Source organism: Chiloscyllium plagiosum, unplaced genomic scaffold, assembly GCF_037043375.1.
Source record: "Chiloscyllium plagiosum isolate Xiang-an unplaced genomic scaffold, Cpla_swu_hap1 HiC_scaffold_35, whole genome shotgun sequence".
Classification (NCBI taxonomy): domain Eukaryota; kingdom Metazoa; phylum Chordata; class Chondrichthyes; order Orectolobiformes; family Hemiscylliidae; genus Chiloscyllium; species Chiloscyllium plagiosum.
In genome coordinates this window covers 19,765,225-19,784,399 of record NW_028270173.1, presented here as the reverse complement: position 1 = coordinate 19,784,399, position 19,175 = coordinate 19,765,225, and the positions used below count along the sequence as shown (strand labels likewise).

Here is a 19,175-nt window from a genome sequence, read left to right as displayed (position 1 = left end):
ACCCAGAGATCCCGCGGAATCCAGTGGCACAGAAAGCCCCTGACATTGCAGGCCAGGGATCCGGGCACAGCCACTGGGAACAGTCGGTTAGATATACTCAAGAGGGAGCTGGGTGTGGCTGTTGTGGTTAAAGTGACCAAGGGGTGTGGGGGGGAGGGGGATGTGAAGAAAGCAGGATACTGAGTGTAAACGTCGGGTGGGCATTTGTAAGGCGAGAGGAGAGAGAGTTTGAAAAGACACGAGGGGCAAATGCGATTTTGTTTTTACACAGAGGGCATTTCTCTTGTGGAACGGACTCCCTGAGGAAGTGGTGGCTAATGTCACAGTAGCAACGTTTCACAGACAGGTTGGAAGTTTGCTGGCTGAGCTGGAAGGTTCGTTTTCAGACGTTTCGCCACCATGCGAGGTAACGTCATCAGTGAGCCTCTGGTGAAGCGCTGGTGTTATATCCCGCTTTCTATTTATGTGTCTCAGTCTGTTGTGGTGGGTGATACCATTTATGGCTCTGTCTCTCAGAGGTTGGTAAATCGGTGGGTTCATTGACAGAGTTCCTGTTTGAATGCCAGGCCTCCAGGAATTCCCGTGCATGTCTCTGTTTAGCCTGTCCCAGGAACTTCACTGATAAACCCATCGGTTCGGACCCCATTTCCCCTGAGAAACAGAACTGGAAACGATATCACCCGCCACAACAGACCGAGACCCAGAAAGAGAAAGTGGGACATAACACCAGCGCCTCACCAGAGGCTCACTGATGATGTTACCTCACGTGGTGGTGAAACGTCTGAAAGTGATCCTTCCAGCTCAGCGAGCAAACCTACATCCAGAACCTCAACCTGAGCTACAAATCTTCTCCAAGATCGTTCCAAAGACACTTGGATAAGTGCATGAACAGGAGATGTTTGGAGGGATATAGGTCAGGAGCAGGCAGGTGGGACTAATTTTGTCTGGCGCGGACTGGTTAGACCGAAGGATCTGTTTCCATGCTGCGTATGACAGCATGAGCGGTGGAAGGGCCGAATGACCTACTCCGTTTCCCCTGTGTTTAATCTCTCAGGACTGAAACGCACCGATGTTTCGGTTTGATCCGTGGGGGCGGTGGGTCGGAGCTGCCTGGGGTTGGGTGGGACGGAAGGGGGGGGGTGCGGGAGGGGGTGAGGGAAGGGGTCAGGGCTGATGGTGAGTGGGTACCTGGCAGGAATACTTGGCCACCAGATCCCGGCAGGTGGCTCCGTTCTGGCAGGGGTCAGGATGGCACTCGTCCGTCTCCGTTTCACAGTAACTCCCCTCGAAGCCCACCCGGCACTGGCAGTAGTGGGAGTTTCCCGCATCGACACATTGCCCACCGTGTTGGCACAACCATGTGACATCCACACCTGGGGGGGGGGGAGAGAGGAACATCAGACAGGGTCATGGGGGTGTGGGTGTGAGAGTGTGTGTGTGGGGGTGTGTGTGCACATGTGAGTGAGTGTGTGTGTGTGTGCGTGTATGTGTGTGCATGTGGGTGTGTGTATTTGTGTGGGTGTATGTGTGTGCACGTGTGTGTGTGCATGTGGGTGTGTGTGTATGTGTGCGTGTGGGTGTGTGTGTATTTGTGTGTGCATGTGTGTGTGTATGTGTGTGTGTTCACATGTGTATGTGTGTGGGTGTGTATGTTTATTTGTGTGCGCGCGCGCACTTGGGTGTGTGTGTGTTTAAGTGTGTGAGTGAGGGGAAGAGAGAGAGTGCAGGGAGACAGAGGGAGAGAGAGACAGTGAGAGATAGACAGTGAGTGAGAGACAGAGAGAGTGAGTGTATGTATGAGAGAGAGAGAGAGAGAGGGAGAGTGTGAGGGGGAGGAGACAGAGAGTGAATGATAGAGTGAGACAGAGAGAATAAGTGTATATGAGAGAGTGGGAGAGAGATTGTGTGTGACAGAGAGAGAGAGAGTGTATGTATGTGTGAGAGGGAGGGAGGGGGGAGAGGGAGGGGGGAGAGATGGAGGGTGGAAGAGAGGGAGGGAGAGCAAGGGGGGCACAGAGGAAGTGGGAGGAATAGAGGGGAGAGATGGTATGTGTGAGAGAGAGTGAGCGGTGGACAGAGAGAGTGGGAGGGGGAAGAGAGAGTGCAAGAGTGAGACAGAGAGAGATGGAGAGAGAGAGAGAGAGAAAGAGAGAGAGAGAACCGTGAGACCAGTGAGAGGGGCAGGAATTAAGAATGATCCGCTCTCTGGAGCGACCCCCACTCCCAGTTTTTAATCATTGCTGGCTGCAGGGAGTTCCCAAACTCTGGAATTCCCTCCACTCGCCCCGCCCGCCCCCCCTCTCCCAGTCTCTCCATCCCTCTTGACTCTCCTCCCTTCCTTTCCTTAGAATCGGATTTATGGATGTGCAGCACGGAAACAGACCCTTCGGTCCATCTGATCCGTGCTGACCAGATATCCCAACCCAGTCCAGTCCCACCTGCCAGCGCCCGGCCCACAACCTCTCGCCCTTTGCCTCCGCTCAACCCTCGCGAGTGTCAGATTTTGATTTCGCCGGCCCCTGGCGAGACGGTTTAACGGGCTTAGAGGCGCCGCCTAGATCCAAGTTGTTGTTGGCAGGTTCCAACACACCGACGGGAGGCACGTTCCGGTCTCCGTTCCGACGGGCATCGGGGTGGGGGGGGGGGGGGGGGGTGTTGGGGGGGAGGTATTGCAAACTGAAAGGGGTGCGATTCCGCAGGGAACATCCCAGGTTCACCGAAGAGCGGGGATAGCAGGGGGAAGTGGGGGGGAGCGGCCTTTGTCAGTTTCAGAACAACGGGCTTTATAATGAGGGTGTGGAGGGAAGGATTTCTCAGCCTTCGCCGATATAACGCCGGCTGCCTCTCGTCTGGGAGTACAGTGTCTCACTCTCTCAGGGAACCCCAGTTTCTGGCAGAGGTTGGTGATGGTTTCTAGTGAGGCCACGGGGAAAGATTCACAGGGGTGGCTCAGTGGTTGGCACTGCTGCCTCACAGCACCAGGGACCCGGGTTCGATCCCACCCTCGGGTGACTGTCTGTGTGGAGTTTACACATTCTCTCCCCGTGTCTGCGTGGGTTTCCTCCGGGTGCTCCGGTTTCCTCCCACAGTCCAAAGATGTGCAGGTCAGGCTGGATTAGCCATGGGAAAGGCAGGGTTACAGGGTTGGGGTAGGGTTGGGGCGCTCTTCAAAGGGTCAGCGTGGACCTGATGGGCCGAATGGCCTGCTTCGCCTCAGTAGGGACTCTTAAGATCTCAGTTACTTGGCTGGGCTTGTCAGTCTGGGACGGTTCCTCCATGGAATGTGGAGAGGAAGTCCCTACAGTGTCGAAACAGGCCAGTCGGCCCAACAAGTCCACAGTGACCCTCCGAAGAGGAACCCACCCAGACCCATTCCGCAGCCCTATCGCTTTACATTACCCCTGACTAACCTACACATCCCTGAACACTATGGGGCAATTTCGCACGGCCAATCCACCCTAACCTGCACATCCCTGAACACTATGGGGCAATTTCCACGGCCAAACCACCCTAACCTGCACATCCCTGAACACTATGGGGCAATTTCCACGGCCAAACCACCCTAACCTGCACATCCCTGAACACTATGGGGTAATTTAGCACGGCCAATCCACCCTAACCTACACACCCCTGAACACTATGGGGTAATTTAGCACGGCCAATCCACCCTAACCTACACACCCCTGAACACTATGGGACAATTTAGCATGGCCAATCCACCCTAACCTACACACCCCTGAACACTATGGGGTAATTTAGCACGGCCAATCCACCCTAACCTACACATCCCTGAACACTATGGGTAATTTAGCATGGCCAATTCACCCTTACCTACACATCCCTGAACACTATGGGACAATTTAGCATGGCCAATCCACCCTAACCTACACATCCCTGAACACTATGGGACAATTTAGCACGGCCAATCCACCCTAACCTACACATCCCTGAACACTATGGGACAATTTAGCACGGCCAATCCACCCTAACCTACACATCCCTGAACACTATGGGACAATTTAGCACGGCCAATCCACCCTAACCTACACATCCCTGAACACTATGGGACAATTTAGCATGGCCAATCCACCCTAACCTACACATCCCTGAACACTATGGGACAATTTAGCACGGTCAATCCACCCTAACCTACACATCCCTGAACACTATGGGACAATTTAGCATGGCCAATCCACCCTAACCTACACATCCCTGAACACTATGGGACAATTTAGCATGGCCAATCCACCCTTACCTACACATCCCTGAACACTATGGGACAATTTAGCACGGCCAATCCACCCTTACCTACACATCCCTGAACACTATGGGACAATTTAGCATGGCCAATCCACCCTAACCTACACATCCCTGAACACTATGGGACAATTTAGCATGGCCAATCCACCCTAACCTACACATCCCTGAACACTATGGGGCAATTTAGCATGGCCAATCCACCCTAACCTACACATCCCTGAACACTATGGGACAATTTAGCACGGCCAATCCACCCTAACCTACACATCCCTGAACACTATGGGACAATTTAGCACGGCCAATCCACCCTAACCTACACATCCCTGAACACTATGGGACAATTTAGCACGGCCAATCCACCCGAACCTGCACATCCCTGAACACTATGGGACAATTTAGCACGGCCAAACCACCCTAACCTGCATATCTTTGGACTGTGGGAGGAAACCGGAGCACCCGGAGGAATCCCAGTTAATGGAGGTGACTGGGGAATCTATTCCCATTGAGGAGCACAGGACTCCAATTTAAAGGAACCAATGAGGACTTGAGTCAGGTGGTCTGTTTCGTTTACACAGCGATTGGTTAAAATCTTGAATGTGCTGCCTGAGAGAGTGGAGGGCAATGACTCAATGTTTCTGATGCAACCCCTTCCAGCAGCACATACCTGCGCTCTTGCACACGCTCAGTGTGATCCTATTGCTGTCTCTCAAAGAGACTCATGACATTCTGTTTCTCGGGATCATGTGGAATGACATTGCTTATCCTCCAGTCCGACACTGGCCCCCTGGTGAGTGTGCCGTAAACCGTCGTTTTGGCAGCACAGGGCCTGAGTGGCAAACACATCAGCGCCGCCAAAGCTCTTTATCGTTCACTTTTCAGGATACAATCACAAGACTGCAAAACCTCAGAGCTAGCAACGTGAATGCATCTGGTACTCGCTGTTGGATTCAAGGAGGAGAGGAGACGGCTATGTGCATGTTCCCTGGTGACATCCCCAGCAATCAGAGTCAACCCCTCAGCAACCTTTTCCCATCGTGACAGTGCTGTCACTTTCAGGAGGTTACATCATCCTTGTGTTTCTTTCTGAGAGGGGCCGTAAAGGCAGAGGTGCCGAGATGTCTGGTAATGTCTACTTTAACAATGGCAGATGAGTGGCCAGTTCAGGTCTTTTTTTTCTAGTTTTCTTTAGTTGTAGGCTGGGACGGCACAGTAGCTCAGTGGTTAGCACTGCTGCCTCGCAGTGCCAGGGACTTGGGTTCAATTCCAGCCTCGGGGTGCCTGTCTGTGTGGGGTTTGCACATTCTCCCTGTGTCTGCATGGGTTTCCTCCAGGTGCTCCATTCCTCCCACAATCAGAAGATGTGCAGGTCAGGGTGAATTGCCCATTGTAAATTGTCCATTGTGTTCAGGGACGTTTACGTTAGGTGCATTAGTCAGGGGTAAATGTGGAGTAATAGGGTAGAGGAATGGGTCTAGATGGTTTACTCTTCAAAAGATCAGTGTGGAACTATTTGGCTAAAGGGCCTGTTTCCATATTGTAGGGAGTCTATGATTCTAAACTGCTACAGTGCAAAAAGGTTCCATGCTTCAGCAGATGATTCTTGACTGGCTTCTGACTCTGAAATCTCTCCTGCTTGTAAGAACCTGTGTTTGAATTTACCTTTTCACGAAGGGCTATGTTTATAGGATTGGAACAGCTCCTTAGTTAAATTGGTGTATCGGGACGGTTAAGTTTTCCAATAGTTAAGTCATTATAAATTCTGTTATCGTTTGTTTGTGGTTTGCACTGTAGTGTTTGAATAAATTTTGTTTCGCTTAAAGCCGGGTGGTTTGACCAGCTGCACCGCACCTGGGACACCCACTTCACATCAGCCTTTAGCATGAGAAAGCGTTAGGGTCTGGGGCTCCCGTCTTAAAATATTTGGGACGGTGGTCATCTGGCCTCATCCGTCGCGTTACGCAGAGCAAATTATGGCCCCCATTAGAAATTTGGCATTCTTGCAAATGGTCCTGATGGGTGCAAGAAGGAGAAAGCTCTGGGCACCACTTCTGTGTTCTCTCTCTCTCTCTCGCTCTCTCTCTCTATCCCCCACCCTCCGTCTCCCTCTCTGAGCCGTTTCCCACAGCCCACAGGGTGATGAACAGTAACCGTGACATCGCGGTGTCGACCGGCCCCTTACCTCGCCGTGCAGCTGCGACCTCGCAGGAAACCTTGGGAACGTCGCAGTAAAGACCCGACCAGCCCATCTTGCACACGCAGCGGAAGGTAGTTTTCACCTGCTCACACCGTCCATCGTTCTTACACACGGGCTTGGCACACCAGTTTATCAGAGTCTGGGGGATTTGGGGAGGGGGGAGGCAGTAAAGAAAGGAACCGTGAGAGGCTGGAGCAGGCCAAACTGGGGTGAAGGGTCACAGGGCAAGTCAAAGGTCAGTGGCTTCCCAGACCAGCAACACCGACGGCCAGTGAGCAGAGCTCAGGCTAAGTGACTGGTGGAGACCATCTCTCATTTGTAAAAGGCTGCAGGCCGTAGGAAGGTGACGAACAATGGTGCTTGGATTCAGACAGGGACAGGTCGTTGTCGAAAGGCCGAAGTGAGGGGGAAAGCCGTTGGGTTTTCTTCTGGGTGCCCCTCTGAGACCCACAACAGGCCGCCCTAACCTCATCCAAACACGCGGTCACCTCCACAAGACTTTACACCAGATTTGTTAGGCGTGATCTCCCTCTGACAAAGCCGTGCTGACTAACCCCTCGCAATCGAGCCCTGCCTCTCTAAATGGCGAGTCATTTTCTCCTGCACTTCCTTCTCCAACAGCTTCCCTCCCACTGAGGTTAGACTCACTGGTCGGGAGTCCCCCCAGTCTATCTCCACCTCCCTTCCTGTAATCATAATTGTCCTTCAGTCCTCTGGCGCCTCCCTCTGGCCAGAGAGGTATTAGACGTTCGGGGCAGGGCCCCCTGTGACTTCCTCCCTCGTCTCCCACCGCAGCCTGGGACACAACTCACCCGGACCTGAGGATTTACCACAACCTCCAGTACCTCCTTGCTTTTTATCCCAATGCGTTCTAGAACTTCGCAGCCCACCTTCTGGAACTCTGCCCTCCTGCATCCTCCTGCTCCTGAGCACAGACTGGTGTGAAGTACTCGTTTAACACTTGACCAATGTCTTCCAGCTTCATGTACAGAAAACAATCAAACTTCTTAAAATCTCTTGTGTGGATGTCACTAAAAAGTGCATATCTCCCAGAGATAAGCCACTTTGCACATCAATATCTCCATCTCTAGCAATGTTCTTAAAATTATTTTGTCAATGCTACTGTGCCGTCGAAACCTCCACTTCGGGCAAACTGCTAAACTCTGTTATGGATGGGTTAGGGTTAGGGTTGGGTCGGGAGGTCATGTTGCGGCTGTACAGGACATTGGTTAGGCCACTGTTGGAATATTGTGTGCAATTCTGGTCTCCTTCCTATCGGAAAGATGTTGCGGAACTTGAAAGGGTTCAGAAAAGATTTACAAGGATGTTGCCAGGGTTGGAGGATCAGAGCTACAGGGAGAGGCTGAACAGGCTGGGGCTGTTTTCCCTGGAGCGTCGGAGGCTGAGGGATGACCTTATCGCGGTTTATAAAATCACGAGGGGCATGGATAGGGTAAATAGACAAAGTCGCTTCCCTGGGGTGGGGGAGTCCAGAACTACAGAGCATAGGTTTAGGGTGAGAGGGGAAAGATATAAAAGAGACCTAAGGGGCAAAGCTTTCACACAGAGGGTGGTACGTGTATGGAATGAGCTGCCAGAGGATGTGGTGGAGGCTGGTACAATTGCAACATTTAAGAGGCATTTGGATGGTTATATGAATAGGAAGGGTTTGGAGGGATATGGGCCGAGTGCTGACAGGTGGGACTAGATTGGGTTGGGATATCTGGTCGGCATGGACGGGTTGGACCGAAGGGTCTGTTTCCGTACTGTACATCTCTGTGACTCTATGCATGGATGGGTCGGACCGAAGGGTCTATTTCTGTGCTGTACATCTCTATGACTCTATGTCACCAAAAAGTGCACATCTCAGTGAGACAAGCAACTTTGCACATCAACATCTCCCCCTCTAGCAAACGGCTAAAACCTAGTGTGGGTGTTACTAAAGTGCACATCCACAAGCAGGTGTCAATGGCAACATCACCAAATCATCCTTGGTCCCTCATCGGGCCTACTCTCTCCCTGAGTGTTCTATTCACCTCAAAATGCTTGTAGAATGTTCTGGGGGATTGTCCCTAATTGTACCTGCCAGCATTTACTCGTCATCCCTCCCAAAACCCCCCCACCCTAACCCACCATTGCTCTTTGAGGTGCTTTCCTGAAACTCTCTCCCCGGCCTTCCCTTATTCCCCGAGGATGTCTGTGCTCTTTGCCCTGTTACCTCCGCACTACCATCTCAATCACCTCGCCTGCGTCTGTGCCAGGTTAGCCCGTGACCTCCGAACTCTTAAGATAGCAGCCGTTTGGAAAGCACCTGACCCAAACAGGACGTGAGCCCCAGCCACTTCCTGCCCCTGGAGGTCGTCAGGAGTACGCGGCGTGAGGTGGGAGGGGAGGATGTGGGACGGAAGCGACGATCATTCCTGGTCAGAAAAAAAAAACCCACTGGAGACGCCAAGTTTCTAGGCTGGTAGAAGGATTGGCGGAAGTTTTTACCAGGAATATCCTCGACTGTGGCCCAGGATCGAAACATCGAAGGGGTCGGTGAGGAGGAGGCCATCGAGAAATGAGTCACACGAGTCAAGCAGAAAAGACTGGCGACCAACATTCCGAAAGAAAATTCCAGTCGACGTCACAGTTACGGACGTCAACGCGCCCCGTGTAGCGGTGAGTGCCAATCGCGCACCGAGGGCAGATTGGCTACGGGAGGCAAAATATACGCCCACAAACATTCAGAGGGGATCAGCACCCAAACGCAAACTAGCCAAGACCGATTGGAATTTCGACAGGAAGCAGATACTGAGAGGGCGTTCTCCCCCACCCGCCGACTGCAGAACTGGATGGCACTCACAGCAATAGGAGTACGCCGTCCAGAACAACGAACCTATCCCAGCATTTTATACCATCGGGGCTGGTCGATCACTTCAATGCCTTTGACCCACTCCGTCCCCAGAAACCCCACGCAAAATCAGGAAGCTATCGATCTCTACCTTAGACATCCTCGAAGACTGAGCTACCACAGCCCTCTGAGGTACTGGATTCCAAAGGCTCACAATCCTCTGAGCAAAGGGAAATTCTCTTTATCTCTCACCTAAGTGATAAACCCACAATCGCCCCCCAACCCCCCCCTCCCCCAAGATTATTTGTAACTTGTGCCCCTTGGTTTTAGACTCCCCAGTCTCGGGAAAGGATTTGCCTGTGTCAGCTCCACCAGTATTCTGCAGATTGCAAATCCCTAAAGGGTGCAGAGCCAATCTCATTAAACAGGAGAATCCCACCATTTTAGGAACAAGTCCGTTGCACCTTTATTACAATCTCTCTATGCCAGTAATGTCTTCCTTCAGGGGCATAGCACGGTGGTTCAGTCATTAGCACTGCTACCTCGCGGTGCCAGGGACCCGGGTTCGATTCCTGCCTCGGGCGACTGTCTGTGTGGAGTTTGCACGTTCTCCCCGTGTCTGCGTGGGTTTCCTCCGGGTGCTCCGGTTTCCCCCACAGTCCAAAAGATGCACAGACTAGGTGCTAAATTGCCCCATAGTGTGCAGGTTAGGTGGATTAGCCAGGGCAAATGTGGGTGGGGTTGGGTCTGGGTGGAAGTCAGTGTGGACTTGTTGGGCCGAATGGCCTGTTTCCACACTGTCGACATCTTATGGAGGAGACCAAAGCCACACACTGTGTTCCGAGTGTGGTCTGACCAAGCAACTGAAGCCAGCCTCCACATTGAGAAATCCTGAAGGCTAATCTTCCATTTACCTTCCTAGTGGGTTGCCGTACCTGCATGACAGATTCATTGGCAAGGGTACCCATGTGCCTTTGTACATTGACACTCTCCCACCTCTCACATATGAAAAATACTTGGCACATCTGTTACTGCGAACAAAATGTAGTTATGCCCATGATATTCCACCTGGCACCTTCCTGCCCGTTCTCAGAGCCTACCCAATTCCTCCCGAAACCGTTCCATGCCTTTCTAACAACACCCATTCCCATGTAGCTTTGAGTCATCCGCAAATTTGAAAACGTTAGATTTGGTCCCCACCTCCAAGCTGTTCATAAATATCACAAACAGTATTCATAGAGTACCTGGGTGTGGAGTCAGGCCATTCGACCTGTCGAGTCCACACCGACCCTCCTGAAGACACAGCAACCCCCCCATTACCATATCACTGTAACGCTGCATTTCCCATGGCCAATCCACCCTAACCTACACATCCCTGAACACTATGAGACAATTTAGCACGGCCAATCCACCCTAACCTACACATCCCTGAACACTATGAGACAATTTAGCACGGCCAATCCACCCTAACCTACACATCCCTGAACACTATGGGACAATGTAGCACGGCCAATCCACCCTAACCTACACATCCCTGAACACTATGGGACAATTTAGCACGGCCAATCCACCCTAACTTACACATCCCTGAACACTATGGGGCAATTTAGCACGGCCAATCCACCCTAACCTACACATCACTGAACACTATGGGACAATTTAGCACGGCCAATCCACCCTAACCTACACATCCCTGAACACTATGGGACAATTTAGCACGGCCAATCCACCCTAACCTACACATCCCTGAACACAATGGGACAATTTAGCACAGCCAATCCAACCTAACCTACACATCCCTGAACACTATGGGGCAATTTAGCACGGTCAATCCACCCTAACCTACACATCACTGAACACTATGGGACAATTTAGCACGGCCAATCCACCCTAACCTACACACCCCTGAACACTATGGGGCAATTTAGCATGGCCAATCCACCCGAACCTATACATCCCTGAGCACTATGGATAATTTAGTATAGTCAATCCACCCTAACCTACACATCCCTGAACACAATGGGACAATTTAGCATGGCCAATCCACCCTAACCTACATATCCCTGAACACTATGGGACAATTTAGCACGGCCAATCCACCCTAACCTACACATCCCTGGGCACTATGGGACAATTTAGCACGGCCAATCCACCCTAACCCATACATCCCTGAGCACTATGGATAATTTAGTATGGTCAATCCACCCTAACCTACACATCCCTGAACACTATGGGACAATTTAGCACTGCCAATCCACCTTAACCTACACATCCCTGAATACTATGGGGCAATTTAGCACGGGCAATCCACCCTAACCTACACATCCCTGAACACGATGGGGCAATTTAGCACGGCCAATTCACCCTAACCTACACATCCCTGAACACTATGGGACAATTTAGCACGGCCAAACCACCCTAACCTACACATCCCTGAACACCATGAGACAATTTAGCACGGCCAATCCACCCTAACCTACACATCCCTGAACACTATGAGACAATTTAGCATGGCCAATCCACCCGAACCTGCACTGTGGGAGGAAACCGGAGCTCCCGGAGGAAACCCACACAGACACGGGGAGAATGTGCAAACTCCACACAGGCAGACAGTCACCTGTGGCTGGAATCGAACCCAGGACATTGGCGCAGTGAGGCAGAAGAGCTAACCACTGAGCCACCATACCAACCCCATTCAACTGGATCTTTGTGATGCAATAATAGTGTCCAAAACTCTGAGCCAGGAGACCCTGGGTTTAAGACCCACCTGCCCTAGAGTTGTCTAATAACATCTCTAGCTCGGTTGATTGGAAATATGTTTGCTCTTTGCATTACCCAGCCAGTTACAGCCTGACAACGTGAGAATGGCCCATTTATCCAGACACAAGAAGAGAAAAGTCTTATTCATCTCCACCAATACGCCACCTCCTCTCCTCGAACCTGCCTCCTGGGGGACAGTGTGTCAAACATCTTCGGAAATTCTAGCTGTCAATATCCATCAGCTCTCCTTTCCTCATTTTGTCAGTAACAACCAGTAAACAGGACACCCCATTCACAAATCCATGACCAAACATGTGAGAGGTAATTTCGGTTTAAACTTTAAGATGTGCCTGGACCACAGACTGATCTATAATAAAAGACAAAACCTTTGTTTCTTTTCTAACAACCATTTTATATACTCAAAAGTAGAGTAGTTTAAATTGTGCAGAATGCTGACAATTTGTGAGCGATAGTAAAAACAAGCAGGCTCTTGATTAATGAAGCCATTCACACAGCAGAGAAGGATGAGTCCTTGGCTGATAAGACTCCAGGATGGGAGGACGACTTGAGACATCTGTTTCAGATTAAAGCCTTTGACTGATAAGACTACAGGGTGAGAAAAACAACAAACTTTGGAGACTCTGGAGCCTTTTGTTGCAGACTTTGTGATAAAAATAATGATGTTTTTAAGAATGTGAACCTCATGGCTTGTTGGAGCCAAGGAGAGGAGGGACTTGTCCTATATATAATGGAGACTTTGTAAGCCTCAGCGCGCCTTTTCTTTAAGGGTGCCCGACTCTGCAGACTTGACTTGTTAATAAAACTTTGTTTTCCTGAATTTGTCTAGAGCGATTATTGAGAAGCGATTTTCGTTTCTAACAACTTGGGGGCTCGTCCGGGATCAACACTCCGGCCGCAAGGGGAGTTGAGGAAGGATATTGGAGAAGGTGCACCCTGCTGAGTTCAGCAGTCCCTGATTCCTTGCTTGTCGCCCCGCGCGGCTTGAGCGAGTGATATCCGGGAGGCTCAGGAAAACAAAGGAGGGGTGTACCCGAGGCAGTGGGGACGGTTAACGATCGAGTAATTTCGGTGCACCGAACCCAGGTAAGAAAAAACTTGCGGGGACCGTGTTTCCGGAGGACTGGGTACCTACGGGGTGCCTGTGGATTTTTTTCTACAGAGACGTGGGACTCAGGAATCTGGAGACCGGGGCTCGCCTGTGAGGGATTTTGCAGAGACCGTGTTTGAGGAGGAACGTGTACCTACGGGGTGCCTGTGATTTGTGTCACAGAGACGTAGGACACAGGAATCCAAAGACCGGGGGTGCCTGCAAAGGAACCTGGGCGATCACGGGACTGAAGGTCCGGGAATTGACTACATTGTGATAGATTATCACGGGAAAAATACGAAGTCCTCGGAAATGGGAAATAAGGGATCTAAGGTGATTAAGGGAAAGGTAGGCTTAAACAGGGACAATGACACATACCCCGGGGTACCTGACGATAGTCCGTTAGGAAAAATGCTACATAATTGGGATCAGGGTGGAAGAAAGGGAAAATCTAAAAGGAAGATGGTAAAATACTGTCAAAAGTGGTCCCAGAAACCTATTCAGGGCGACTCAGTGTGGTGGCCTAGATTCAGTACTGACGAAGACTGGGTCCGGCAAGCCCTCATTTTATATGTCAATTCAAAACCTGATGTTAATCTGGAAGAAAGTGATTATGCCCTTTGTTGGCTACCGGTTACGATATCTTGCCAAATGCAGGTAACTAATAAAGACTCGAAAGGGCAGAAAGAATGGGACCCTTTAGATCACTTACCGCCGCCCTACGTGACCCCGTCTGCCCCACAGAATGTTCCTTCGGGTGACGACGATTCAGGGGAAGGGGAAGAAGATGGGGAGGAATCACAAACTACCTCAGGGGTACAGACCAGATCTCAAGCTGAAAAGGGTCACAGACAAAACCCTGTCTCGATTGTAAGAATGAATCCACTCCGGGAAGTGCCCATGGAGGGCGAGGAAGGAAGGACGGGATATGTGAACGTTCCCTTGACGAGTACTGAAGTACGGAATTTCAGGAGGGAGATGAAGGGTCTACTAGAGGACCCCATGGGACTTGCTGAACAATTGGATCAGTTCCTGGGTCCGAATACTTACACGTGGGAAGAGATGTGTTCCATCATGAAAACATTGTTCTCTAGCCAGGAGCGTCAGATGATACGACAAGCTGCGCTCTTGGTCTGGGAGAGAGAGGGGGGAGAAGGAGGGGAGCAGAAGTTTCCCCTCACCGACCCCGAGTGGGATAAGAACACGGAGGGAGGACGGCGCAACATGAGAGACATGCGGGAATATTGGATAAAAGGAATAAGACACGCAGCCCCGAAGGGGCACAATTTTACCAAGGCCTTTGGTAATCATCAAAACCCGGAGGAAACCCCTACGGACTTCCTAGACAGGATTAGGAAGAATTTGCAGCAGTTTGCTGGGGTGGACCCTGAGACGGACGTGGGGCAACAACTCATACGGGTAGAGTTTGTATCAAAGGCCTGGCCGGACATACGAAAGAAGTTAGAGAAAATGGATGATTGGGATAGTAAATCTTTAAGTGAATTACTACGAGAGGCGCAAAAGGTGTTTGTGAGAAGGGACGATGAGAAGCAAAAGAAGGCGACAAAGATAATGATGCAAACGGTGCAACAAATGACAGCTGGAAGAAAGGAAAAGGGAGAGCCGTGGCAGAAACAGGAAAGGGGAGAGTCATGGCAAGAGCAGAGGAAAAGAGGACCATGGCCGGAACAAAGGAAGGGTGGAGGAACGCGAGACCGCGACAGGGAAACGAAGAGGACACTCAGATGTTACTATTGTAATGAAAAGGGACATTTTAAACGGGAGTGCTCCCGCTACAAGCGGGAAGTGCGGTCGTACGCCCTGATGGAGGAAGATTAGGGAGGTCGGGGGTTCCTACCCTTGGGGCAAAAGGACTATCAACAGGAACCCCTGGTAAACTTGAAAGTAGGGCCCCAAGGATCGGAGATCACATTTATGGTGGACTCGGGAGCCGAAAGATCAAGTATAATCCAAATACCCCCCGGCACCCGAGCAGGAAGAACAGTTATGGGGGTATCTGGAATTGGAGGAAAGACATTGCAAGTCCCAGTAGTGGAGGACGTGGAAATTGGGTATGAAAACAGAACTACTAAACGAGACCTCCTTCTACTGCCATCGGCGGGGTTTAATTTGTTAGGAAGAGACTTGCAGGTCAAACTAGGGATCGGAACGGTACCAAGTAACGGGGAAATGGTGGTAAGGTTGTTCGCCCTCACCGAAGATGATGATCAACAAATAGACCCGGAAGTTTGGTACCGAGAGGGGAACAGAGGGGGTCTAAACATCAAACCTCTCCAAATCACCATGTTACCAGGAAGAGGCCCGGTAAGAAGGAAACAATACCCGATTGCTATGGAAGGACGGGAAGGGTTACAACCTGTGATAGAAAGATTAATCACAGATGGACTACTGGAGGAATGCATGTCCCCTTTCAATACTCCAATACTCCCTGTGAGGAAGCCGGACGGGACATATAGGCTGGTGCAAGACCTGCGGGGGTTGAATGAAGTAGTCCAGGCTAGATACCCGGTCGTACCTAATCCCTACACGTTAATGAGTAAAATTCCCCCCGAACATGAATGGTTCAGCGTAATAGATCTGAAGGACGCCTTCTGGAGTTGCCCTCTTGACGAAGAAAGTCGGAACCTTTTTGCCTTTGAATGGGAGAATCCCTTCACAGGACGAAAGCGACAGTTAAGATGGACAGTCTTGCCGCAGGGATTCACGGAGTCACCCAATTTGTTTGGACAAATACTGGAGCAGATCTTAGGAGGATTTCGGTGTAACGCGGAGAATCAATTGCTCCAATATGTCGATGATCTCTTACTCTCAGGACCGAGAGAAGAGGAGGTACGAGCAGACACCGTTGCCTTGCTGAACTTCCTGGGGAAACAGGGCCTACGCGTCTCCAGGACAAAACTCCAGTTTGTGGAGCAAGAAGTAAGATATCTGGGCCATCAGGTCAGTAAGGGGCATCGCCGTATCACGCCAGAACGAATATCCGGAATTACGGTATGCCAATACCCAGGACGAAGAAGGAAGTCAGACAATTCCTGGGGCTAGTAGGGTATTGCCGGATATGGATTGAAAGTTACACCACTTTAGTAAAATTTTTGTACGACAAACTGGGACAAGAAGGACAAAAGGTGGACTGGTCAGATGAGGAGGAGCAGCGATTTAATATTATTAAAAATAAACTGATTCGAGCTCCGGTATTGGCTTTACCCACCCTGAAGGAACCGTTCCAGTTATATGTTAATAGCGCCGGCGGAATTGCCCAGGGTGTGCTCACTCAGCTGCGGGCAGGGAAACGTCAGCCGGTTGCATTTTTGTCAAAAATGTTAGATCCCGTGTCACGTGGATGGCCGACCTGTATCCAGGCAGTGGCAGCTACGGCAATGTTAGTAGAAGAGGCCCGGAAACTTACCTTTGGAGGAAGAATCACAGTATACTCCCCACATTCGGTTAGTACCATACTGGCTCAAAAGGCTCACCGCTGGTTAACAGACTCTCGCATCCTAAAGTATGAGACGATTTTGATGACCGGGAACGATCTAAATTTTGCAAAAGATCTCAGTTGCAACCCTGCCCAGGTTCTATACGGACGTCCTGCAGATGGGGAACAGGAGCATGATTGTGTGGAATTTGTAGACTTACAGACCAAAAGCCGAGAGGACCTGCAAGAAGCCCCGCTGGGTGAGGGACAGGAACTGTATATCGACGGGTCCTCCCGGTGCATCAGTGGAGTACGATACAGTGGCTATGCTGTTATAGATGGTGCAACGAAACGGACGATTGAGTCTGGACGACTGCCCGGGAAGTGGTCAGCCCAATCCTGTGAGTTGTACGCCCTCCAGAGGGCCCTGAAGCTGTTGGAAGGGAAAGTGGGGACCATATATACTGACTCAAAGTATGCATACGGAGTCGTTCATACTTTCGGGAAAATCTGGAAAGAGCGAGGATTGATAACTTCCCGGGGAAAAGAATTAGCTCACGAACAAATGATCAGCCTAACGTTGGAAGCCCTGGCGTTACCTACGGAACTTGCAGTAGTCCATGTACCCGGTCACCAGAAGGGGTCGACACCGGAAGCGGTGGGAAACCGGCTGGCAGACGAGGAAGCCAAGCGGGCAGCGGTCGAAAAAGCCGTCCAATTATTAACATTAATACCGTTGAGGGAAGGGCCTCGCTAAACAACCCGTCTTCACCCAGGGGGAGATTGATAAAATGGATCAATTGGGTGCCCGGCTAGATACTAACGGGAAGTGGACGGTTCCTGATGGGAGACAAGTACTGAACAAACAGATCACCCGGAGTATTCTGCACCGATTACACCATCAGACCCACTGGGGGGTGCAAGCCATGTGTGACACGATCCTGAGAGACTATGTATGCAGGGGGATATACACGTTAGCCCAACAAGAAATAGTCGGATGCCCCACTTGCCAACGTATTAACAAGAAAGCCATGCGTTCTATGCCAGCTGGTGGTCAGCCCCTCGCAATTAGGCCATTCCAGAGGATCCAAATTGACTTTACAGACTTACCCCCAGTACAGAGATGGAAATATCTGCTAGTAATAGTAGACCATTTCACTCACTGGGTAGAGGCTTTCCCAACCGCCAAAGCCGATGCACCAACCGTGGCCCGACTGTTGTTAGAGAACATAATCCCGAGATATGGCATGATGGAATCTATTGACTCAGACTGCGGGACACATTTTGTTTCTAAGCTACACCATTTGATCTGTACTGCCCTGGGTATCCAATGGAAATTCCATGCACCCTGGCATCCCCAGAGCTCGGGTCGAGTTGAGAGAATGAATGGCACGATCAAGACCCAATTGACTAAGCTGATGTTAGAAACTAAGTTACCATGGCCAAAGTGCCTTCCCATTGCCCTATTGAGGATACGCACGGCACCTCGCCGGGATATCGGGGTCTCCCCCTATGAAATGCTCTTCGGATTACCGTATTGGAGTAAGGTTGATGGATGTCCCACTCTACAAGGGGGGGATGTATTTATTCGAACCTTATCCCGTTCTTTTGCAGAACTCCGAAGGAAAGGTCTCCTGGCTCAGACTCCGCCGCTCGACTTCCTCCTGCATAAGGTGGAGCCCGGAGATTGGATACTTGTTAAGACCTGGAAGGCCGAAAAGCTCCAGCCGCGGTGGGAAGGACTGTTCCTGGTTCTGTTAACAACTGAGGCAGCTGTTCGAACGAAAGAAAAAGGGTGGGTCCACGCATCGAGGATAAAGGGGCCTGTTCCGCCTGAAGAAGAAAGCACCTGGACATGCGAGCCAGGGGACAAGCTGTTGTCGGTAAAACTGAAAAGACAGCAATAATGAACTCTACTTGGACTGTATTGGTGGGGATATTGATCAGTTTACTCCTGTATGTGGGGGAGGGTGAGGGGAGATGTGACAAATGTCGAACTACAGTAAGACTTGGGATTCGAATCTATTCGGGATCATTTGTGTCCCATTCCTATGTGGACGATAGGTGTTACGATGTGAGTGCACGCCATGAATGTTGGGAGGATGGGAGACCCTATTATCAGGTATATAATAAAGGATACGGTGGCAAAATCCATGGATGCCCTATAAATGACCGCTGGGTGTGTATTAGCAAAACTGGGAGGTGGGACCTATCCTCCGTGTTGCTCAGGGAGCAGGTTGACAGAGTCAAGGAGACCAAGATACAGATCCCTGATCGAGGGTTGGGGAAAGAGCAAGACCGTCAGGGAACGGTCGTGCTCCCTAAAGTGCCATCTGTATACGAAGAGGTAGAAGGACAGATTGAACTCCCTGATGTTACACAAAACCTGTTTATTGATCTCACCTCTAGGATTGCCACTGTTTTAAATGTTAGCAATTGCTGGGTCTGTGGGGGGCCGCATATGTCGGAACAATGGCCGTGGACTGGTCAAAGCTTAGACACAGGGGAATTGCTGCAAACCACTTGGACTCATGACAACGACAGAAAAAGCCAGGGGTGGAGACTGACAAACAGTCCTGAG

General features: G+C 50.7%; 1 protein-coding gene across 1 annotated transcript in view; it reads right to left on the bottom strand.

Annotated features, from left to right (window-relative positions):
- The window catches only part of LOC122547595 (uncharacterized), a 715,380-nt gene that overhangs the window by 79,160 nt on the left and 617,045 nt on the right, over positions 1 to 19,175 (bottom strand). The window contains 2 exon segments of the mRNA XM_087978709.1: positions 1,189 to 1,373; positions 6,440 to 6,593. Coding sequence (XP_087834835.1) covers positions 1,189 to 1,373; positions 6,440 to 6,593 — 339 coding nt within the window.